The following is a 25622-nucleotide window of genomic DNA, read 5'->3' as shown; positions in this document are numbered from 1 at the left end:
TGGGATTACAGGTGTGAGCCACCACGGCCAGCCTCCAGCATACTTTCTAAAATCTGAGTCAATGAGTATGGTAATTAAGTAACACTGAAGTATACCCAGTCATAAGGGTTGGGGGCAGCATATTCTTCAGAGCTCATAGAAGCCTGGATTCCATAGGAAGGGATTTGGCCAAAGAGAATCCAGACAACTGGGGAGGCGGAGGAGATGCTGTGGAACCACTGGTCTTAACAGAAGCCGACAGTGTCTGTGACTTCCCTCCTTATCATCCTTACCAACCCTCCTTCCATGTCTGGAATGAGAAAAGAGAAGGAGCGTCGTTTCCAGAGCCTCCAGTTTGTCATCTCCCAGGCATCTCAGAACCAGTTTCCTCTTGGAGAGTATTTAAGGAAAAAAAGTCCAGGAAGTGTCCTCTGAGAGTGTCATCAGGCTCTTAGAGATCACTCCTGTGGGGCACACTGCTGTGCTTTTCTGAAACATCCATTTATTAACAGAGTCCCACTATTTTTAACATATTCTAGGCCCTAGCACAAAACACAGATCTTAAAGAACGTTTACGCAGAATCCATGCCGAGTCTCTGCTCCTCGACCCCCCCGCTGTTGCCAAGTCGGGTGACAATCTGGCAGAGGTGGGTAGGTTTATCTTCTGGTTATGTCTCCTCGACCGCCACCTGCTCCTGTGATACCATCTGTCCCGTTGCACGGCCTCTCTGCTTCCCCTCGTGGGTACTGTCCACCTCTCTGCCCTCCTTCTCTGGGTGCTGGCCGCAGCTGCCTTATGGACTGGGGTCTGGGACTCAAATACTTTGTTGAGCATATGCTGCTAATTGCATTTTTAAGCTGCTCCCTGCCCCTGAACTCTTCTTCCTTTTGTATCCACCCTGTTTTCCTCCTGAATGTCACCCCTTTCACCAGGGTGGTACTGGAGTGGGAACTATAGACCGGGAAACATTTTCTCTTGTTACTACTATAGAAACCTACATTTCTCTGACCTGCAGTATTTTGGTTCCCTGCCAGCTTCCTTCCCCTCTTACCCTTTCTCGGTGGTTGTTCCCTTGTCCCTTTTCTGTGATTTTCTTTTTCTTTTATAGAACACAACTGTACACGCTGAGGGGAAAAAAAAAATGTATGACAATTAAAGTGTCTTGGTCAGTTAAAAGCACATTAAAAAGGTCTTTCCTCAAGACTAGGCATGTTTATCCAAAATAGTCTTTGCATGTTTAAAATGAGAAATTTCAGAAAAATACAAGTAGATTACTCAAAAAACAAGTAGGAAAGAGTAATGAAAGTAAAAACTTTTAAAGCTATTTTTTATATTATATTCCTGCTTCAGATATGCTAAATGTTTATTAACAAATGAGTTAGACTGAGTACACTTGATAAAAAATATAAGGCAGGTAGTAGATAAGAGGTGTATGTTGATATAAATTTTTAAAAGAAGTTTATAATGTTTAATCATAATCCTTCATCCTTCTTTTCCTGTCCTCAAAGAAAACAAACCCCCCATACACCTTCACTCCTTGGGAAGTCATTGTGCTGGGCAGTGAGGTGAGTTGAGGCTGAAGTCAGTCTGTACGTGGACTGTAGGGCCGCGGGCACTGACCCCATCTGGAGACCAGATGGTGCCATGTGCCGGCAGGCCCATCTGCTCTCATGAACCTTAGCCTCGGTCTGACAGAAGCTTGTGAGGCACATTCTAGTGGTTAAGTATGACGTTCCTTTATAGAAGCACTACCCGCAAGACGTCACTTTTCAGATATTTTAGCTCAGACCTAAACTGTCACCTGCAGCATTGAGCACCTAAGCATTACTTATGGCGCCTTGACTTTAGGCCTGGGCAGACCCTCTTTTGAATCTGTCAATTTGCTAAAAGCAGGGCCCAGTCCTGGCCATGATCAGCCATTACCAGCTGCCACATACCGTGGCATTCTCTGGAGTTTGTTCATGTTTTCAGACAGTATTTACCTTTTAAATAGTATTATCATGTTATTATGTAATAGGTAGTTAAATATATAACCTTTATTTATGCTTTTTATGAAATTATGCTTGGCATGTCTACTTGGAACTATTTGTTTTGGAAAGGGAACCAAAATCACAAGTCTTTTAAAATGTGTGTTTTTGAACTACTTATTTCAAACACATATTTTAAAACTGATCTCAAAAGGAGCATACCTGAAAGCTGAAATACTGTACACTGTCCTTGAGAGGTAACGATATCACCCTTCAAACACACACCTTCCAAAACACCCTTCTTGAGTCTTGTATACTGTCCTTGAGAGGTAATGATAACATCCTTCAAACACACACCTTCCAAAACACCTTCTTGAGTCTTGATTCAGTGATGCAGTTGTCACCTTTATCTGTTTCCTCTTTCAGAAATTTTCTGTTTCTTGTATTTTATCCCTTTTATCATGGAGTGACTCAGGCTAAGTTTCCCACAAAGGTAAAGTTGTTGTTGCCTTCGAGACATAAGTAGGAAAGTAAGTGAAAATGGCCTTCCAGACTGAAAACTTGACTCCAGTTAATTTATTTTAGGTAACTCCCGGGCACCTCTGATATTCTATTGGGGAGTGACAGTCTCCAACTATGGGGTCAGCTCAGGGTGCTCTCTTTTTTAGAACTCTCACTTTCTTTGCTTACTTTGTTACCTTTTCTTTAGCTGCATATATTACCCATCTCTGGTGTTGGGCCTGGCTAATTGAATTCTAAAATCCTCCCTTTCGTTAAATCAGAAATGACCCGCAACCTACCAACTTCTCCTGTTTTATATTCCTGAATGTGAAGATTTAATATTATCAAGTCATCAGTTCTTAGATTATTTTAGATTCCAAATGAAAGGGCAAGTGACTTTGGGAGGTAACACCATACTGCATCCAATGTCCATTTAAGAGGCTGAAAAAAGGCCAAAACTTTTAAAGAAAAGTCTGAAAGAGAAGGGAACGTAATTCTTTTGTCTGTTGGCTATATCAGTATGCATTGGAATGCATTACCTCACAAAATCCTAACCACAGCTCTGTGAGGTAGGTGGTGATAGTTTCAAAAAAACTAAAGTTCAGAGAGGTTAAATAACTTCCGGCAGATACACAGCTTGTAACAGATGGAGCTGGGATTTAAATTCACAGCTAATGAGGCCAAAGCAATTCTTTTCTCAATAGTATACACTGCTATATAATGAAGAACGGTATGCCAGAAAATGAAACACTCATTCAAGCTCCCACAGTTAAAATAAGGTGATGATGGTTAAGCATGCATAAACATTATTTTGTATATGAAAGAAATAAAGATTATGGTTGGAAAAGGCATCAAAAACCAATGGGCAAGAGATGGATTATTCAATAAATTAGGTTGGCACAGCTCAAAGAAGTGTATTACATTATTATTATTTACTATTATTTTGGAGACAGAGTCTTGCTCTGTTGCCCAGCTTGACCTTGAATTCTTGGGCTCAAGCAATCCTCCTGCCTTCGCCTCCCAAGTAGCTGGGATTATAGGCACTCACCACCCACCATGCCCTGCCCAAAGCAATTTAAAAAGAAGTTTACATCTTTTCGTTGCATGCTAAAATGAATCAAAAGCAAATTTAAGTTAAATATACAAATTCAAACTGAAAAATATTAATATAAATATTTATCAAACTGCTAGAGTAGGAAAGATTTTCTAAATTGGGGTGCAATAGAAAAAATTGCAAAAGGAATGTTGATTAGATCTGACTATATTTGTTTTTAGTAAAAAGTGATCGGCCAGGCACGGTGGCTTACACCTATAATCCCAGCATTTTGGGAGACCGAGGTGGGCGGATCACGAGGTCAAGAGTTCAAAACCAGCCAGCCAACATGGTGAAACCCCGTCTCTACTAAAAATTCAAAAATTAGCTGGGCATGATTGCACATGCTTGTAATTCCAGCTACTCTGGAGGCTGAGGCAGGAGAATTGTTTGAACCGGGACCTGAGAGGTGGAGGTTGCAGTGAGCTGAGATCGTGCCATTGCAGTCCAGCACTACATTGCCATTGTAGTCCAGCACTCCAGCCTGGGCTACAGAGCAAGACTCCATTTCAAAATAAATAAATAAATAAATAAATAATAAAAAAAAATAAAAAGTGATGTATGTAAAAAAAAATAAGGCAAATAATAGACTGGGAAAAATATTCTCAGTGAAATTGACAGACTGAGATAATGCTAAATTAATGATAATGTTTTTAATATGTAACCAATGAACAAATCATATCAAGTAACTTAAAACTTTAACAAGTAAATGGAAAAAGGCCATAATTCATACACAAATACAGATATTTATGAGTGTGGTTTTTTTTTTTTTTTTTTTTTTACTTATTTTGCAATATTTGTAAATTCACAGGAAAGTACAAAAAAAATGCAGAGGTAGTTCCCATGCATGTTTCATCCATCCTTTCCCTACATTAACATCTCTACAAGCTTGTTTGTTAAAAAGGAAAAATTCTTCAGCCTAGTGAAAACTAAAACAATTAGATTAGCACAAACATTTTCTAAATTATGGTATGCAGTGCCCTCAATATAGAAAAAACAGGTTTCCTTATTTGTTGGTATGATTAGGTAATATATATTTTGCCTTAAATGTTATTAATAATTCTACTCCCAATAATTGATTTAAGAAATAACCAGATACAAGCAAAGACTTATTTACAAACATACTAAACCATTTTAGCACATCTGTAAATGTCCTTAATTTTATTATTACTCCATGACACAAATATGTAATAAAATATTTATCAGTGAAAGTCCATTGTCTCAAATAATTTTGAATGGTCAGGGAAAATGTTCACAATATAATGTTTAGTGAATGGAGCAGACAATATGTAAGCTATGTATATCTCAGTTTTTCAAAATAAAATTTATACACAGATATTTTAATATGAAAATACCAGCAAGTTAATCGGGGCCACATCCACTTCCACATTCATATCCACTTCAGCAGGACTTGAAGTGATATTTTATTTACACTTTTTAATATTTTCTATTTTGAATACATATTTTTCAGAATGCATTTTAATTTTGAAAAAGACTATCTTGCAATGTTGTTTGGGGGAACTTTATAAAATTGCATATATAGAGATATAAAAATAGCATGTTTACGATTATTTCAGAACAAAGCAAAACAACATGTATAAAAAAGATTAGAAGAAATGTGTTAAAAATGCCTGTAGTGGTTGTTATAGTGTGAACTATGAATGTTCCTTTTCCTCCTTTTTCTCTGTTTATTTGACTTAGGGGTGTCCAATCTTTTGGCTTCTCTAGGCCATACTGGAAGAAGAGGAATTGTCATGGGCTACACATAAAATACACTAACACTAATGATAGCTGATGAGCCAGGAAAAAAAAAAAAAGTCATAAAAAAAAATCTCATAATGTTTTAACAAAGTTTATGAATTTGTGTTGGGCCGCATTCAAAGTCATCCTGGGCCATACGTGGCCCACGAGCTGTGGATTGGACACACTTGATTTAACTTTCTGTAACATAAAAAATAGATAACCGATCATGCATTACAGATGTGAAAGGAAATTATTGAATTGAACCGATTGGGTTAATATTTTAACAAATGAGGTCCTGAGTTGTTTAAGACACTATGCTGGAGACTTGGGGCTGCAGCAGTGCTGGTGAGTTTTTAGTACATATAGGAAGACACCACCAGAAAGGACTGGGGGCTAGGACTATTATTTTCAGTGTTGGTCAGCCGAGAAATTCTTCTGACCCATCAGTCTACGAGGAGGAAGATACAGAGAGAGCAAGAGTGACTAGTAATAAATTAATGAGTAGAACAAGTAAATAAATCATGAGCATCTCTTGTGACAGGAGCACACAGAAGACACAGGACAATTCTATTGTTTGAGTGAGTGTTACAGAAGCTATTCCTTACGATATTTTTTAACTCAGTAGCTTTATGCCTGGCTCTTTTAAGGACAAAGACCTTTTCCTTAAAGTTAACAGCTGTGATACTTACAGATTCTACAGTGATCTCTGTTAAGGTAGAGAAGAGGCTTGCTTTACAGAAGGCTGCATGGTATTAAAATGGGTAGGATCGTTAATACCTTGGGCAGATGCCTTATTTAGGGAAGGGATATATATTTCAACAATTTATAGATACATATTTACAAATGGAAGCAACCAATTTGTAAAGGGATCACTGCTTTTTATTAATTATGAAAATCTGCTGTGGCCCTCTTTCATAGCATTCCCTCCCTTTGAGAATGAGGGCTGTATCCCGTATTCAGACAATTTCTGGGCAAGATGTAATCTGCCTTTTCCCCAAATTATTTTGGATGATATGGAAGCAACTCCTTTGTCAGCCCAATAAAAAATGTGAGTGGCTTTACTACTATCTGTCTACTCTGATTCAAAGAAATCAAATCAGCCTGTCCTGAATCTGTTCTTTTTCCTCAAGTGCCACCTCTGTGAAGCCCTCCCCAAACCAGATCTCCTTAATCAGAATCAATCCCTCCACTTTGCCTGCACTTGGTCTCTTCCACAGTCCTGGTCTGATTCGTGATGGATGCATTCTCTCACCACACTTTCAGGCCACAAAGCTTGCCTGGTTCATTGTGATACCCTGTCATGGCCAGCTCAGGACCATATATAAATCATTCACTCAGTTTGTTGAGTTGAATCGAATTGCCACTTCCAAACAGAATAAAAAACACACTACCCAATACTTTTAAGTCCTCCCCAGAGGGAAAGTCCAGACACAGCGGAGTGGAGAATGGAAGGTCATGCAAGGTTAGAAAATAATGAAGTTCTGTTGTATTATTTGTACCGAGGATTATAAAGGGGACTGGGGACTTCCTTACCTTTCACAGTCATTGTGGGTAGAAAGAGACAAAGAGAACTTATATCATTCATCAATGAATAATAAATAATCTGCCACCAGGGTGCTTCTGGACCAAAATGCACTGTGTATTTGTCAAGGGACACCTCAAAAGCAACTTATTGTTCCCTCAGAGAGCATGGGGCAGAAGAAAGCTATGTTGCTCTGAACCAGCCATGCAAGAACATGCATCAGTGCAATGCAGAGGAAATTTTAGTATAAAAAGAAACATCCAGCAGTCTTAGCGAATAAGAGGATATGATTCAGAGAGCACTGGAATTTTTCCCCTTTTAAATGAAACAAAGAGTGACCTAGACAGTTGTGTTTTTTTGCCTTGTGATTTGTTGCATGTGTGTGAGATATGATAGTGCCTGGAAGTGAGGTGACCATTTGCAGGAAGAACTTTCTGTTTTGCATGAGGCTTGCTTCTTAGTGTGGGAGCTGACCTCTGCTTCGAGTTGCTTATTTGCATGGGCCTGTGACCTCGTGTATTGTGCAACTAAATCATTTGTTTATTTTCTTTCTCTTGAGTATATTTCTAAATTACGCATTTTTGATTTTGTTTTTCACATAGGAAAACTCCAGAGATGAAAATCGAGCCCTGGTTCATCAGCTTTCTAATGAAAGTAGACTCTCCATCACTGACTCCCTGTCTGAGTTTTTTGATGCTCAGGAAGTTCTGTTATCTCCAAGCTCTTCAGAAAATGAGGTTTGAGCACTGTTTTCAGTTAGGTGCCTCAAAAATCTCTCGTTGCTTTACTGATTAATCTGTTCAGTAAATAATCCATAATTTATCCATAATGATATAAGTTCTCTTTGTCTCTTTCCACCCACAATGACTGCGCAAGGGAAGGAAGTCCCCAGTCCTCTTTATAATCAAATTATGAAACACCAAACTCAGTGACCTTTTTCAGTCATTATATTCTGAGAGTTCTCTCATAGCTCATACCCCAAAAGTACACTATAAGTTAGAAGAAAAAGTAAAAGTAGAGAGCATTGGATGTTTGCTCATTTCTATAACTTGATTTGTTAAATTTGTTATGCTTTTTTTTTAAAACAAAGTCTCACTCTGTTGCCCAGGCTGGAGTACAGTAGTGTAATCTCAGCTCACTGCAACCTCTGCCTCCCAGGTTCAAGTGATTCTCCAGCCTCAGCCTCCCAAGTAGCTGGGACTACGGCACACGCCACTATGTCCGGTTAATTTTTGTATTTTTAGTAGAGACCAGGGTTTCACCATGTTGGCCAGGCTGGTCTCAAACTCCTGATCTCAGGTGTTCCTCCTGCCTCGGCCACCCAAAATGCTGGGATTACAGGTATGAGCTACCATGCCCAGCCTGTTTTCTCTCTTTTTTTTTTTTTTTTTGAGAAAAAGACTCACTCTGTTGCCTTGGCTAGAGTCCAGTGGTGTGATTTCTGTTAACTGCAACTTCTGCCTCCCAGGTTCAAGCAATTCTTGCACCTCAGCCTCCCAAGTAGCTGGGGTTACAGGCATGTACCCCATGCCCAGCCAATTTTTTTATTTTTAGTAGAGACGAGTTTCCCCATGTTGGCCAGGCTGGTCTCGAATTCCTAGCCTCAATTGATCCACCTGTCTTAGTCTCTCAAAGTGGTATATATCTCTTCAAGTACAGGTTAATAATTTTGACTTCTGCCTACTTAATAATGTAATGTATCTACTACAGAGAAGGAAATTAGCATCCTGTATATTTTTTAGTCATGAGATTTGACCTATATTGATTTATAATATATAATTATTTTTATCATAATATGATTATTATAATATTGGTTTATAGCATTATTTGTCTTAAATTGATGCATAAAAATTATACTTTTCTGAATAGCAGTTATCATAGTTAACATTGCTTTGTGTTAGTGTGTACTAATAATGTTATTTCTTAAATATAAACATAGTCATCTTGTTTATGTATTCCCATAGAAGATACTTTTTACACAAATAGCTTAAAGACAAATTGTAACTCCTTCTACTCAAACACTAATAAATTCTGAAAATGCAGTCTGAATTAATAAGAAGCTTTATAATAACAGTCTTGAGCTTGCTTGCTGTTTTCCTTGTGAGAACTAATTCAGAATGTAGAAGAATTTTAAGAACACATATTTGTTTTGAACACCTCCTTGGCAGATTGGTGCATGGACCTTTATGAGAACAGTGCCCAGTAGTATTTGTAGTGTGGGTCTCAACATGTTTGATGATATGGAGTAAGAGTTTTGTGAAAATCTGGCTTTTGTTTATTCTAACTCTAATGAATGTTATTTCTTCTTTCCCGTAGATTTCTGATGATGACTCATACGTCAGTGACATAAGTGATAACCTTTCTTTAGATAATCTCAGTAACGATTTAGATAATGAGAGACAGACCTTGGGTAAGATTTACATTATTTAAACTCTGAAAAGTTTGGGTTTTCATAGAATACTAATAAGTTGTATAGTTGACTCTTAAACAATATGGGGGTTCAGGGCATTGACACCCCACACAGCTGAAAATCCATGTATAACTTTTGACTCCCCAAAGATTTAACTACTAACAGTCTTTTAACATATATTTTGTATGTTATGTGTATTTGCAACTGTATTCTTACAATAAAGTAAGCCAGAGGAAAGAAAATGTTACAAAAAAGTCATTAGGAACAGAAAAGATATTTACTATTCATTAAAGGGATCATCATAAAGTCATCATCCTGGTCATCTTCATGTTGAGTAGGCTGAGGAGGAGGAAGAAGAAAAGGGTTTGTCTTACTATCTCACAGGTAGCAGGGGCAGAAGAAAACCTGCATACAAGTGGACTCGTGTAGTTCAAACCTGTGTTGTTCAAGGGTGGACTGTGTAGAGGACCTGCTATAAGCAAAGAGCTCTAGCAAGTACTATGTAAGACAGCTAAGAACTCTAGCAAGTACTATATAAGAAAACTAAGACACAGACACCACCCCCAAGGATTTTATAATCTGGGAGAGGAGACAGCAGCCACATGTAAAAGATGTGTTAATTCAAATAAATGTCTGCTTGTGCAAATTTTTATTTTTATAAAGTGAATGTATGCCAATTATATGAATGCAAAAAATTTAACGATATCTTTTGTTGTTTTGTTTTGTTTTCTTTTTTGAGACGGAGTCTTGCTCTGTCGTCCAGGCTAGAGTGCAGTGCCACAATCTCAGCTCACTGCAACCTCTGCCTCCTGGGTTAAAGCAATTCTCCTGCCTCAGCCTCTAGAATAGCTGGGGAATACAGGCACGTACTACCACATCCAACAAATTTTTGTATTTTTTGGTGGAGACTCGATTTCATTATGTTGCCCAGGCTGGTCTTGAACTCCTGACCTCAAGTGATATACCCACCTTGGCCTCCCAAAGTGTTAGGATTACAGGCATGAGCCACTGTGCCTGGCCCAGATATCCCTTTTACAGTCTAATGTTCTCTCTGCGTACATGTTAGAATATGGCTTTTTGTCCTTAGATATCTAGGGGTTTTTATAATTTAGGAATGTGATAGGGGTATAATAAAACATATGATCCAAGTGGTTATTTAGCTTCAGATGCTTCAAAACAACACATTTGAAAGTAACAAATGGCTATTTCCTAGGATGGACCCCTCCAGGTATCTCCTAAGATGGTCTTTTATTACTGGTTGATCCCAAGAAGGGAAACGATGGGCAGAAAAGATATTTCATAATGCTAGTTTGAACTGTGGAGTATCTGGAGTGTCTGGCTAGCCCCCAAAACAGCTCTGATATAGGACTTCAATAAGCAGATTGGCCTGTTTAGGAAGGTGCCCTTAAAAAGAATTTGTCCACCCGGACAGTTCTCTGGATGGGTGCTTGTGGCATCAAACGTTTATCAGTCTTGGTATTCATTCTGCCTTGGCGTCCCTAGGTTTGTCTACACTGTGCATTGGATACTCAAACTACCACCTATTTTCATGTCTACCCGGAAGAGAGGGACCGTGTCACGCACCTTTTTGATATTTCAGTATTTCTCAGCTCAATATTATATGTGAACTGATGAATTGTTATCTGAATGCTAAAGAGCCACCTTTTGGGGGACCACACTATAGGGGAAGAAAGTGGTAATTTTACCCTGCTCTGGAAGAGTATTCTTGCAGCATCACTCCTGCTGTGCATAGTGGTCTGTATTTTGTTTGAAATGTTTCTGGGGTGATAAACCCCTTCATGGAAAATCTGAGAACCAGTGGGTTTGAAAAAGAAGGTCAAAAACACTGAAGAAAGTTTCTGTGCTGCTTATTTTTCTAGAAAAGCAAGGAGGCAAATTGAAAGAGAAAAGAAGCAACCTCACTCCCTTGGCAAACAGCGCACACACTAAAGTGGCGCACCCACTGTAGTTGAGGAGGATCGACAAAGTGAAAGTCATCCATCTCTTTGAGACTATAGAGAGGGAGCCGCAGGGAGCACAGACTGAATGGAGAGTTCAGAGGTCAAAGGTGAAGAGAGGGCATGGTCCACAATGTAAGACCACAGCTGTGCTGTGTTGACACCAGCCAGGAAAAGCTTAGAGGTTAGAGCTGGTTCTGTCTCACTCCATAGCCATGTTGCTAGAATGCCAGCTAACATTGCCTTTTTTTATGCGTGAAGACAGAGTCTCACTCTGTCGCCCAGGCTGGAGTGCAGTGGTTCGATCTCAGTTTACTGCAACCTCTGTCTCCCTGGTTTGTGCCTCAGCCTCCTGAGTAGCTAGGATTACAGGCATGCACTGCCATACCCAGCTAATTTTTTTGTATTTTTATAGAAACAGGGTTTCACCATGTTGGCCAGGCTGATCTTGAACTCCTGGCCTCAAATGATCTGTTGCCTCAGCCTCCAGAATTGCTGGGATTATAGGCATGAGCCACCATGCCTGGCCTACCTTGCCTTTTTTGAATAAGCCCTGGGTAAAACCCAACTTTCTTCTTTGTCAGTATTTGAATAGTAGAAATGTGGGTTCTCTAGTTCTTTACACACATTCCCAGGGGTGGAGGGAGATTGTATTTCTAAGCATCAATACTCTACTGAAAAGATTGGATACAGAAGTAATGTTTATATTTTATAGCATCATTTTGCCTGTGTTAGGCAACAGGAGAGGACCAGGGTCTTGATACACTTACTATACTTTGAGTTTATAGTAAACATGGGGTTTTTAAAGTGTTTCCTGTTAATTTCTCCCTAGAAATGTTGCTGGGCTCATATTAGGGCCTAATGTGGATTAAGGGACCAGACTTCCTTGGCTAGCCCCAGCTCTACCGCTCAGTGGTTGTGTGTTCTAGGATCAGATACTTACCTTCTGTGTGCCTCATTTTCTTCATCTGTTAAATGAGGATAACAATACCGTTTACCACAAGTGATAGTTACAAAGGATAAGTGGGAATAATGCATGTAAAATGCTTAGAAGACTGCCCGTCACAGAGTAAAATGCAAGATATATATTAGCTGTTAGTAGTACTGGTGGTGATGATGGCGATGGAGTAGCACTCTTTCAAAAACTTAGATCAGCGTAATTGAACATTTTTTGAGACTACATGAAAAGCTGTTTTCAAAAATGAGTGCAGGCAAGGCACAGTGGCTCATGCCTATAACTCCGACACTTTTGGAGGCTGAGGCAGAAGGATTGCTTTGGGTGAGGAGTTTGGGACTAGCGTGAGCAACACAGCAAGACTCTATCTCTAAAAAAATATACAAAAACTAGCCAGGCGTGGTGTAGCATGTCTGTAGTATGAGCTACTCAGGAGACTGAGGTGGGAGGATTGTTTAGGCCCAGGAGTTCAAGGTTACAGTGAGCTATGATCACACCACTGCACTCCAGCCTGAGTGACCCTGTTGAGAAAGACCCTATCTCAATAATTAATTAATTTTAAAACTGCCATTTGCAGCTATTTACCTATGCTGTATTTACCCATATTAAGCAACGAAAACAGGCTGGACATGGTAGCTCACACCTGTAATCCCAGGACTTCGGGAGGCGGAGGTGGGCTGATCGCTTGCGCTCAGGAGTTTGAGATCAGCCTTGGCAACATAGTAAAACACCATCTCTACAAAAATACGAAAGAATTAGCTGGGCATGGTGGTGTGCATCTGTGGTCACAGCTACTTGGGAGGCTGAGGCAAGAGGATTACTTGAGCCATTGAGGCGGAGGTTGCAGTGAGCTGAGATTGTGCCACTGTACTCCAGCATGGGAAACAGACCAAGACTCTGTCTCAAAAAAAAAAAAAATTAATTTAATTTTAAAAAAGCAAAACAAATTAAAAAGTTAATTGGATTATTAGATTAACATGAGGCGCACGGTGTGACCCTGTTTTCATATGTTTCTGGTCATCAGAGCAGCCTCTTTATTCAGTGATTGGCTTTATAATAAGTAAATGTTATGTATATATGTGTTTAATAAATATATATCAATAAAGTATGTTGGTAAAATGCGAGAGATTTCCTTTGAAAACAGGCACAGTGTGGGATAGGAATTTCAGAGCATAAAATGAAGGAAAAGATTGTTAGATTGACATACCTAAAATGTGTTTCATTCATCAAAATACTCCATGGACCAAATTTAAAGGTAAATGCCAAATGGGGATTAAACCGTAAAACAAATATAGAAACCAAAGAGTATGGTCTTAATACACACATAGGAAGGCAGACAATTCAGCAAAGAAGTACTCATGAAAGCACTCCAGACTGCACAGGAAATGTTTAAAATGTAAGCTAAAACAAGGAGAATGTACTATCCACCTGACAATTTGACAGAATTTGAAAATGAAAAATGACAAGCCCGAAGAGGCCTCAGAAGATGGATGCTCACATCTGTGGCTGATGAATGGGGAGGCTGGGACTGCCTTTTTGAAAAGCAGTCGATCATGTGAATCAAAAGTGTAACAACATTCATAGTTGTTGACATAGTAATTCCACTTCTATGTATCCTAAGAAAATAAAGATAGAGGCAAAAAATATTTTTGCGGTCATTAAAAATGATTTTAAAAAAAAACTCTTAGGTTCAGGGGTACATGCACAGGTTTGTAAATTGCATGTCACAGTAGTTTACTTTACAGATGATTTCATCATCAAGGTAACAAGCGTAGCACCCAAATAGGTAAGTTTTTAATCCTCACCCTCTACCTACCTACACGTTCCAGTAGGCCCTGGTGTCTTTCATTCCCTTTTTAGGTTCATGTGAACCCAATGCTTACACCCCTTTATAAGTGAGAACATGCACTGTGGTTTTCTTTTCCTGTGTTAGTTTGCTGAGGATAAACGGCCTCCAGCTCCATCAATGTTGCTGCAAAGGATATGATCCCATTCTTTTTTATGCCTGCACAGTATTCCATGGTATATATGTACCACATTTTCTTGATCTAGTCTACTGTGGATAGGCATTTAAACTGATTCCATGTCTTTGTGATTGGGACTAGTACTGTGATGAACATACATGTGCATGTGTCTTTACAGTAGAACAAAATATATTCCTTTGGATCTATAGTCAATAATGGGATGGCTGAGTTGAATAGCAGCTCTGTTTTAAGATCTTTGAGAAATCACCAAACTGCTTTCCCCAGTGGCTGAGCTAATTTACATTCCCACCAGCAGCATTAAGTGTTGCCTTTCTCTGCAACCTCACCGGCATGTTATTTTTGACTTTTTATTAATTGCCATTTTGACTGGTATGAGATGATATCTCATTGTGGTTTTGATTTGCATTCCTCTAATAATTAGTGATATTGAGCAAAAACTGATGTTTTAGAAAAATTTTAAGTAGCATGGAAAAGTACTCATGTTAGCTGAACAAGCAGAATATAAAATATGCATACAGTTTGAACAACCCAGATGGAGAAAACACAAAATGAAGATACCCTAATATATAAATGGCTGCTATTTTGGGGTAGTGGAGCAATGAAATGACCATTATTTCCTTTATAATTTTCCTGTACTCAACACAATTGTTTTTACCAAAATTTAAAGTGATTTTTTTTAAGTTTATAAGTTGTTTATAAACAATAAGCAACTGTAGGCATAAAAATCCAATTTCCAGTTTTATTGTAAACGTGTATGAGCTATAAGGAACTAGGTTTTGAGAAACAACTCAAGGTCTTTCCTGTGAATGAAGTCAATGGGTTTTAGTGTGTGTAATTTTTGGTATTTAATTGCTCAGAATTCTTTTGCTGATTTTCTGACTTCCACTCATACTCTGGACAACTGAGTTTAATAGTAACATAGAGTACTTGCTGGGTAAGGTTTTATTCATGGATTAAAAATAATAGAATAAAATGAAAGCTTTATAGAGACAACCAGGCCTCTTTTCCTCTCAGGGCCTGCCCTTGAAAGTGGTGCAGAAACAAAGTCCCGGAGAAGAACGTGCCTGCCAGCACCCTGCCCGGGCAGCAGTAACATCAGCCTGTGGAACATCCTGAGGAACAACATCGGGAAGGACCTGTCCAAGGTGGCCATGCCTGTGGAGCTCAACGAGCCCCTCAACACGCTGCAGAGGCTCTGCGAGGAGCTGGAGTACAGCGAGCTCCTGGACAAGGCTGCGCAGATTCCCAGCCCCCTGGAAAGGATGGTGAGGACTCAGCCTTCCTGTGTCACTGTCCAGCCTCTGCCCCTGAGCCACGAGGCCAGTCACGGGGCCCATCAGAGACACAGCCCTGTTCTCTCTGGTTTCATTTTGATTGCTCCGTAGATAGGTTCATCCCTCAGAGCTGTCTGGCTTCCTCCGCCTGCCTGTTTCCAGTCCCCTTGTCAGGATTTGGCGGCAGGGTTGGGTGCTTCTGTGGTGCTTGGTGCCTGGGGTAGTTCTCTTCGGTGGGTTTGTGCTTCCTCTTTCTCTGGAAGCCTTCTATCTGATGTTCTGATGTGCCTGGCTGGAAAACATGTCTTTAGGGCTGTCTGCGTGTTTATTTTTACTACCCTGGCAGGACAGAATTTAATTTCTTGAGCTGTTTTTCTCATCCAGGGTAAATTTCCCCTGAGAATGTTTTTGTTTGTTTCTGGAATTGTCCTATCAGCCCCCAGGTTTTTGGAAAATAGAGTTCACAAGAAGAGGTTTCAACTTCAGAAATAGTCTTTTTTTCTCTCTCCCTCTTACAGAGTACTTAAAAAAATCTTAGAAAACCCTCCTTCTCTTTTCTACTTGGCATCAACTCTAATCACTGTGTGCTGGCTTTTAAAAGGGCTTCCAAGTATTTCTCATCTTTCCTGTCTCATGGCTAGGGAGATTGGGAAGGGGCTACTCAAAGGGCAAGGCTCTGGGCAGATCAGCCCTCACTGTGACTGTGACTGACTTTGTTCCTGAACTTGGGGTGTCTGTACCTCTTTTTGCTTCCTCATATTCAGTGACCTTAGAGCAGTAAGGTCATGGTCTCTATGGGTTGCTGGGACATTAGTGTCCCCCAAATGCAAAGTCTCTCTCCTGGATATTTGCCAGTTGGCTACACTGGAATTGGAATGCCCCCTTGGCTTCAGAGACCTAGCCATGCTAATACCCCGCACTGACAGAGGATGCCATTCTTTTCTACATTTTAAGCATTCTTCAATTTTAGTGCTCATTAAAACATCATTACTTCCGTGATTTTAAGATTAAGGGGAAATCCTAACTGTTGGCTGAGAGGGATATCCCACTGTCATTCTGCCCAGTCTCCAGGCCCTCCCCTATCAAAGAGACTTTCTCTTTCTTTGAGTCAGGGTCTTTGTTGCCCAGGCTGGAGTACAGTGGTGCAGTCCTACCCCACTGCAGCATCAAACTCCTGGGCTCAAGCAGCCCTCCTGCCACGGCCTCCCAGAGTGCTGAGATTACAGGCATGAGTCATCGTACCTGGCCCAAGAGACTTTCTTTCTTGTTACTGATAATCAGGGTAGGAGACAAAAGCAAGCTGTGTTTTTTAAACTCTTCTTTGTTACTTTTCCCCAGATAATTTTTGCTGAATAAAAGGAAGGCAAAGCTTCTAGAAATAGCTTTTAAGGCAAGTGTTGGCAGAGTACGGTGCCTCATACCTGTAATCCCAGCATTTTGGGAGGCTGAGACAGGTGGATCAAGAGATCACGACTATCCTGGCCAACACGGTGAAACCCTGTCTCTACTACAAATACAAAAATTAGCTGGGCGTGGTGGCGCGTGCCTGTAGTCCCAGCTACTAGGAAGACTGAGGCAGGAGAATCACTTGAACCTGGGAGGTGGAGGTTGCAGTGACCTAACATCGCGCCACTGCACACCAGCCTGGCGACAGATCAAGACTCTGTCTCAAAAAAGAAGAAAAAAATAGCTTCTAAGGCAAGTGTTATAAAAGTCAGCTTTTGTGGATAGCTCTTTTCTTTAAAGGAAATGATTGGCTTTGAGGATGAAAGTTTCTTAAAGATGTTTCTTGCTGTGGCAATTCAGAGACCCTTAGGGTATTCAGCTGATTGATTGTGGTAATTGACCTTGAGCAGAGGTTTCAGGAGAGGCTTCTCGTCCCCAGCATAACCACTAAGCAGGAATCTTGTGTCATGGGTTTTGTTTACTGTTCTGCAGGTCTCCTTATGCCCCTGCCTGGACTCTCCCTCATGCCACCAACCCACAGGGAGAGTGCTTCCTTCTGCCTCTCCCTCCCTCTTTCTTCCCCACAGTATCATGAATGGCACTAGGTTCTTTCATTGACTGTGTTATATTTTACATGGTCAAGGTGATTTAGGGTGGATTCAGCGTTCCATACACAGTGTAGCTGTACCGTTTCACAGGTCACCAACGTAGGGAAGCAGGGAGAGGAACAGACATGCAGGTTTCAGGAACACAGTCAGTCACAAGTAGGACTGACTTGAGTGTTGTCATTGATTTCTTCTTCTTCTTTTTTTTTTTTTTTTGAAACAGGGTCTTGCTCTGTCACCCAGGCTGGAGTGCAGTGGTGCAATCACGGCTCACTGCAGCCTCGACCTCCTGGGCTCAGTCAGTCCTCTCACTTACCACTTCCCGAGTAGTCGTGACCACAAGCGTGTGCCACCACACCCAGCTATGTTTTTTGTATTTTTTATAGAGAAGAGGTTTCGCCATGTTGCCCTGGCTGGTCTTGAACTCCTGGGCTCAAGCAATCCGCCTGCCTAGGTCTCCCAAAGTGCTGGGATTACACAGGCGTGAGCCCCTGCACCCAGCCAAGTATAGCTGCTTTTTATAAGCCATTCAGCTTCTCTAGAGAATTCTATAGTGTGAGGTGGTGAGGCGGCCCTGTTACAGGCAACACCAAACATTTAGCAGAAGGTTAAAAAGGAAGGTTATGTGATTAGTGAGCCTTACGAAGAGCACTCAGCTCGTCCTCAGCATAAGAAACTGCATAAAATGTTCTGGGAAGAAATCTTGAGATTGTTACTACCCGACATTAGAAAGGAAAATTTGCCATCACTGCTTAGGCTTAACTGTTTTCACACACATGGAAAAAAAGACAAAGAAGGTAATGTGCCTCTTTGGTGCCCTGAAGGTGAGCTGCTAAAGACGCCAAGACCTCACAGGGAGGACCCCCAGAGAGTCTACTCACTTTGTGTTCATATAAAGTTTTTCTTCCTTCCTCTATTATTATTATTATTATTATTTAATGTTTCATTTTTCTTCACAGAAAAGCAGAACTTTAAAGTCACTGTATCCTGTGGCAAGTTTCCCAGGCTTAGGAAATGACTCACAGATTTTCTTTGGTCAAAATGAATGTTTTGGTTTCTATCATATGACATTTTGAACGGTTAAATTTATGATGCTTATTCCTGAGTTTTGGAGGGATTTTTTAATACTCTTTTCCTACTCCACCCTTAAAGCCTTAGCACCGTATCAGGATCCTCAGATAATGTCAGGCTTAAAAGTACTGGACTCAGCTTAACAGTTTCCAAAAACGGTGTATTCCATTTTGGAAACGTCACTATTTTGATAGCATCTCCCAACTTTTAGGCATTAAGATAAATGGACAGCTTTAAAACATTGGGTTAATTTGTTTTGTGGCCCAAACAAACATTGTTTAAACCTATAATTTGAAACCTATTTTTAAATAAGCAAAGACAATCTTTGGCTTTCTGAAAGTAAATCATAGAGGTTTTATTTTGTTTCGTTCTTTGTGGACAGTAAAGCTCTTGGTGACACAGAAATGACAAAGTTCTTTCCTTCTTGTACTTAGGTGTACGTGGCAGCCTTTGCCATATCAGCGTATGCATCTAGCTACTACCGAGCTGGGAGCAAGCCGTTTAACCCGGTTCTGGGAGAAACGTACGAATGTATCCGGGAGGACAAGGGCTTCCAGTTTTTTTCAGAACAGGTAGACGCATACCTTTTTTTGTTTGTTGGGAGGGGTTGCTTATGTCTCCTATTAAATGTGCTTCTGAAATACTTATTTTCCACCTTTTACTGGCTTCAAAGCAACCGAGATAATTGCAGTGCTTTTCAACATGAAGGGAAGGATTGATTTCCCTTCCACCAAAGCCAAGCCACCACCTGGGGGCTTAAAGCTACCAGTAATTCTGCACACTTGCTTGGCTACATACATTGCCAGTGTCCTTTCTCTTTAAAATTCTTAGCAAAAGGAATTTTGAAGGGACAAACGTTGGCCCAAACTTCAATTAAGAGATTTAACACGTGCTCCCTAACACACTAACATCATCATTCCAGAGCCAAATGCCCCCAGCAGAATGGATAGCACTAGATAAATGTGTTATTCTCAACTTTGATTTGAGAGGAATCATTCATTCATGTATTTATTCATTCACATCCATACGTTATTTCTAGAATGTATACCATGTGCCTGCCGCTGTTCCAGGTGCTAGGATACTGCAGTAGGGGCGGGGTGAGGGGTCCGGACAGGAGTCCCTGCCCTCATGTAATGGATGTGCAGCCCTGTACTCATGCAGCCTAAGTCTCCATCAGACTCTTGCCACGGAAGTAGCATAGAGGCGTACTCAGGCATCAGACAGCCTGGGTTTCATCCTATCTCCGTTCCACCTCTTACTTGCTTTGTAACCTAGGACAAATTACAGAGCTTCTCTGTACTTTAGTTTCCTCTTGAGAGTGGAGATGATGACAGTTGTATGTACCTCATGTGGTTTTGTGATGATTCAGTGAGACACTGTCTGCAAAGCACTTGGAGCAGCATCTGAGACATGAAGAGACAGGTTGTATGAGCGTTGGCTGTCGTTACTGCTGCATGCCAACATAGCTTGTAATGGTGGGTGTTGGGAACATCTGAAATACTTGTCAATAGGGAGTTATTTACTTAAAATAGAATGTATACATATTGAAATTAAAAAAAAAAACCCTTCTCTTACTAAGATAATGCAGAAATAAATTTTATTAAAATTATAACAAATTAATAAAATAAACCCTTCTCCCGCCTTGTTAAGGTAGCAATCAAACACATTCACTCTCTGTATATCCTTAAATGTCAGCCTAGGGGACATTAAACATCATTGCTTCTATACGCTTCTCACCCCCCAGTTCTTAGAGAACTGAGGAGAAAGGGGGGTGGATTGCTAAAATATTCCTTTATCTTGCTGCTCTCTTTATCAATGGATTTGCACTACAGAGAAAGGAAGGGAAGTGTGGGTTGGCTGAGAAACTTATGATGATAGTGCTTATCTTCACTGTAAATGATAAGCAGTGTTCTCTGGAACCCAAAGGAAATTGAATGTACAGTAACCCAAAGCACACTGTCAGTAGCTTGCCAGTTAGAAGCTAAAAGAAATTAAACACGGGTTGCTGCTGGGGAGGTAGGGGGTTAAATCAGTAGTTAAAGAGGATATGATAATCTGTCTGATTCAAAATTCATCTGGGTTATTTAAATACTGAACCTAAAATAGTATGAGAATAAATGAAAATATAATTTGGTTTCCATGGTATCATATGCACTCTCTTGAAAAAATAAAGGCCAAAAATAGCCCCAAACTACAGCAGACAATCGGGACAGGATGAATAGTTATAAGAAAAGAATAGTAACGTGAGCTGTAAAGTTGAGCTTCAGTCCTCTGAGCCCTGGTGGGACAGGGCCAAATTCAAGGTCTGTTTGTGTATTTCCCATGGTGGCACAAGGGGAGAAATCAGAGCTCCTGGGCACATATGCACAAAGACAGAAAGAGGGTTACATAACTTAGCATTTAGTTCTGTGAAATAAGCAAGAAAGAGATATTGTTAGTAGTTTAGGACACACTGGGTGTAGGATGTGCAGACCTGCCTGCTTCCAATCTTGACTCCACAATTTGCTCCATGTGTGACCTTATTTAACCTCCTTCAACTTTGTGAGACTCCCTTGCTTTTTTTTTAATCTGTAAGTTAGGAATGATAATTCTTGACTAGTAGGTTGTAGTAAGGCTTAAACAAAATAACATATTGATGGAAATATTCAGCAAATGGCTGTTGTTCTTATTATTTAGTGGGAACTTCTACAGGGGCTTTTTGTTTGTTTTTTGAGATAGAGTCTCACTCTGTCACCCAGGCTGGAGTGCAGTGGCATGATCTTGGCTTACTGTAATTTCTGCCTCCCATATTCAAGTGATCCTCCCGCCTCAGCCTCCTGAGGAGCTGGGACTACAGACTTGTACCACCATACCTAGTAAGTTTTGTGTTTTTAATAGAGATGGATGGGGTTTTACCACGTTGGCCAGGCTGGTCTCGAACTCCTGACCTCAGGTTATCCCCTGACCTTGGCCTCCCAAAGTGCTGGGATTACAGGATTGAGCTACCATGCCTGGCCTACAATGCCTTTTAATATAAAGTGTTAAGCATAGTAAGAGTTTGGGAGGCCAAGCTAGGTGAATCACTTGAGGTCAAGAGTTCAAGACAAGCCTGACCAACATGGTAAAACGCCATCTCTGCTAAGAATAGAAAAAGTTAGCCAGGTTTGTTGTTGTGTGCCTGTAATCCCAGTGCTTATATACTCAGGAGGCTGAGGCAGGAGAATCATGAACCCAGGAGGCAGAGGTTGCAGTGAGCTGAGATCACACCACTGCACTCCAGGCAGGGCAACAGAGTGAGACTCTGTTTTAAAAAAGAAGAAAAAGAATAGTAAGAGGAGTGTTGACAAGGCAGTGCGGAGCCTCAGGAATGACTCTGATGAGAGAAAACTGGAAAGGCATGTATCCATTATAATATATACTTTGTTATGTTCAGATAAGATATGCTATATCTCCCCTTCCAGAACAAGTGGTTTGAAGGGGACTTAGGTTGCTGGTGAGTCTCTGACAGAAAATAACTATCAGGTAGCCAGGAGTTCTCACACCTGGCTTCACCATGGTCATACCACCAGTCCTGTCTGTAATTTAGCCTGATGGCCACAGATAGTTGGTTATTTTAATATACCTATTAAATAAGAATGGAGTGAGTCTCTCAGGGATAGATTCACAGTAACTAAGCTTACAAGAGACTGATGTATAAACTAGAATGCTACTATATGCATTGACTGTGAAAAATAGACCTACTATGGGCATCAGAAAGCATTGTCCAGTGTGACTAGGTATGATTTTCTCATAGGCAGATTACCCGGAAGCCCAATGAGAATCCTAAGTGAGTGTACAGTGTTGAAGATGCAGCTGAGTGATTCAGTATGCCAAGCAGCCCTCTGCCCTAGGAGTGGGAGGGGTGTCAGGCCAGGGCCTTCCTTTCCCTGGCCATCAGGAATGTATCAATACAGTGCCCCTCTTTTGCCTCTCCCGACCTTATCTATTCTAATTTAACGCATCTAAAGAGAGGGCCAGAGCATATTTTCTGTTTCCCGCTGGTACCTGGTAAGTCTCTTTCTGCTTCCAGCCCAGGAGACCGTCTACCTTGATGGAGACAGCATGACTCTGCCCTTGTCCGTCGTGTGTCATTGATATACTTAAGCCCTCCTGGCTTAGAGGTTTGTTTTCTGTGCCTCTCTACAGTGAGTACAGGTTTCTGAATGACTAATATAATAAACTGAGCAAGGCCCCCAAAGTAATATTTTTGGGTGGAATTTTTTTTCTAAGGAGGATGTTGATAGAAGTTATATCTCTAAGCTTAAGGACCTGGCAAGGAACAACTTGGCTTTTCTTGTGAGTTTTCTAGACAACAGTCTGATTTGGAAAGCGATGGCTGTCTTGTCCACCAAGCCCCCTGATTTTGTTGCCTTGTGGGTTTGCTGGGTGTGTGGATGTTCGAGGTAGTGAGTGGCCAGGCGAGTGGAAGTCATTGCTGCTTGAGAGCTCGACTCCATGGAAGCTTGCCTGTCTGTATTGTTTCTTGTCTAAAAACCCCCAAACCACAACATCGAAATGACTCATGTGGTCAGAAACCAGAGAAAGCATTTCTTGTTAAAAATTTTTCTTATAACAAGTATTAGGTTTGTGGAGTGCTCTGTGCATTCATGAACGTGCTTGATCTCCAAAACAAGCCGTCTGTGGAAGGTGAGGCAGGATCAGTTCCAGGTGAGCCAACGGAGGCCTAGAGGAGCCGAGCTTCCCAGTGTCGCTCAGCAAATGCTAGAACCCAGCCCCTCTGTTTCCTTCCCTGCGTCCTTTTCCCCCACCCTTTGTGGGGTCTGTTGTATGGACTCAGAGCTACTGGAGTCTACGGTGGGTGGATGTGAAAGCAGCCCTTTGTGTATGCTGTTCATTCTCGCCATGCAAAATCTCTCCAGACTCACCGAGGACTTTGTTCTCAGCTCCCGTGGTAGGCTGGGGTGTGGCCTTTAGAAAGGAACTATCAGGAGTGAATCATAGCCATTCCTTACCTAGGTTCTGACCCTCTGGCTACTCCACCTTCTCAGAGGTTTCCTTTGTGCCGAAAAATCTGATTCAGCCTTGGCTTTCTAAATAAACCCACAAAAGGAGGAATTCAGAGAGAAAGGACCTCCCTTCTTTCCTTACTGGTCAGAGACTGAGTGTCCTCTGGCAGGTGATTCTCTGCTTGCTGCGCCCTCCTGCTGGCGGGCAGAGCTAACACTGGTTTTGAGCTGAATCAAGGGAATAGATGGATCAGAAAACTCAATTTCGGTTGGCTACGTTCCTTTTTTCATACCTTTGGGAAAGGTTTGGTGTTGAAAGGATATGCAATTGAGCTATAATCTAAAACAGGCGTCCCCAAACTACGGCCTGCGGGCTGCATGCGGCCCCCTGAGGCCATTTATCCGGCCCCCCTGCCGCACTTCAGGAAGGGGCACCTCTTTCATTGGTGGTCAGTGAAAGGAGCACAGTATGTGGCGGCCCTCCAACGGTCTGAGGGACAGTGAACTGGCCCCCTGTGTAAAAAGTCTGGGGACGCCTGTCTAAAAGTAGCTTTTCCTAATTACATGAAACTTTAGTTGTCCAGATCGTTGTTCAAGTCATTTTAACTGTTTACCCACCCCCCTGCATACTCTGGAGAGTGTCAGAAAAGCTGAGTGCAGTTATTAAAAGTTACTAAAATGTAAGAGATTGAAATGAAGACCTTTTCCTCTTCTCTATAGGCTCAGCCCTTCTTTCTTTTCTGTTTGTTACTCTGAGTACATACATTCTTAGACAGACTTATACATGCCACACCCATCACTTCCTCCTTGCATATTCATGTCACCTCTCTGAATAGTCCTTATATCTACTAGTAAGCAGAGTTATTTATTACTGATTAAATAAGTAAATAGCATCTTAAAGACAGTATCAAAAGGTAAATTCAAGCCGTTCACATAAAACCAGCAGTAAATCAAATGTAAGACAACTAAACCATTGCTTTGGGGCTTTCTGCAGTTCTGGCTCTGGAAAAGAGGAGACCAGTAATGAGTCCTCCTGCAATAATCCCAATCATTTCTAGGTCAAGTCAGCACTTAATGTGTTTCTGTTTTTAAAAAAAATTTTTTTTTTTTGCAAGAAGCCATGTATTTATGAGAGGATTCACTCTGAACATAGGAGCAGAGAAAATAATTGGCATCTGCATTCTCCCCAAAATCAGGCCAGATTTCTTGGCATCATCCTTACCAGCTCTTTCTCTCATAATTCACATCCTCTCATTAAATCCTGGGGTCTCCCTTCAGAAGCCTTCCTTCCTCAGCTGGCCATTTTCACACTCTCTCCCATTTGGTGCTGGTCACCTAGCTCAGGCCACTAAAATCTGATTGGAATTGTTGCAGTAGGACTCACTACTGGTCTCCTTTTTCCAGCGCCACTCAATTCCTCATCCAGGAGCCAGAGTGACTGCTTAAAACAGAAGCAGCTGCTCCAAACCCTCCACCAACTTCCCAAGTCACTTGGTATAAAATCCACAGTCCTGGCGTCCTGGCCATGGCCCACAGAGCCCTCGAAAACCCCATCCTCAGACACTTCTGCTTTCCCCATCCCCTCACTCATCTCTGCCCCGCTGGCCTTGCTTCTCCTGCTTCCTACCAAGCATTTTTCAGCCATTGGCCTTTGCTGTGTCCTCTGCCTGGGACGTGCTTCTCTCAGTTAGCTGCATGGTTAACTTCGGAACTTCCCTCAGCCCCACAGGTTACCATTATTAGAGTCCTGCCCCTGTCACCCTGCCTGACTGGCACTCCTACCCACCGTCCCCACATCCTCATGCCCTGCTTTTTTTCCTTAACACACACTGCTGCTGACAAATTATGTGCTTCTGATGTGTCGTTTGTCTTACCCACTTCTATACTAAAATAGAAACTCCATCAGGGTAAGAATTTTTGTTTCTTTAGCTTTTATCCCTGGTGACTAGGAGAGTGCTTGACACATCAGAGGCAATCAGTAAGTGCTTGATGAGTGACTGGAAAGACTGGCCACTTGGTCCCCTCTCTGGATGACTTCTTTACCGGCACCTGCCCTCTTTTCCACTATTGCCCTATGTTGCTGCAGGGAAGTCAGGACCTGGGAGGAGTAGATAGTTATGCCTTGGA

The 25622-nt window shown here is 41.3% G+C and overlaps 1 protein-coding gene across 6 annotated transcripts in view; it reads left to right on the top strand.

The window, feature by feature from the left end:
- The window catches only part of OSBPL3 (oxysterol binding protein like 3), a 200163-nt gene that overhangs the window by 140060 nt on the left and 34481 nt on the right, over nt 1-25622 (top strand). For 4 of the 6 annotated variants that reach the window (XM_074379625.1, XM_074379626.1, XM_003935137.3 and 1 more), the window contains 5 exons: nt 519-626; nt 7409-7543; nt 9123-9216; nt 15129-15379; nt 18945-19082. In XM_074379625.1, coding sequence (XP_074235726.1) covers nt 519-626; nt 7409-7543; nt 9123-9216; nt 15129-15379; nt 18945-19082 — 726 coding nt within the window. The remainder of the gene's footprint in view (nt 1-518; nt 627-7408; nt 7544-9122; nt 9217-15128; nt 15380-18944; nt 19083-25622) is intronic. The other 2 variants (XM_003935139.4, XM_003935138.4) reach the window with 1 other exon arrangement.

Source organism: Saimiri boliviensis, chromosome 10 (assembly GCF_048565385.1).
Source record: "Saimiri boliviensis isolate mSaiBol1 chromosome 10, mSaiBol1.pri, whole genome shotgun sequence".
Classification (NCBI taxonomy): domain Eukaryota; kingdom Metazoa; phylum Chordata; class Mammalia; order Primates; family Cebidae; genus Saimiri; species Saimiri boliviensis.
Note: the sequence above shows the minus strand (reverse complement) of the source record. Positions and strands in the feature narration are given on the sequence as shown.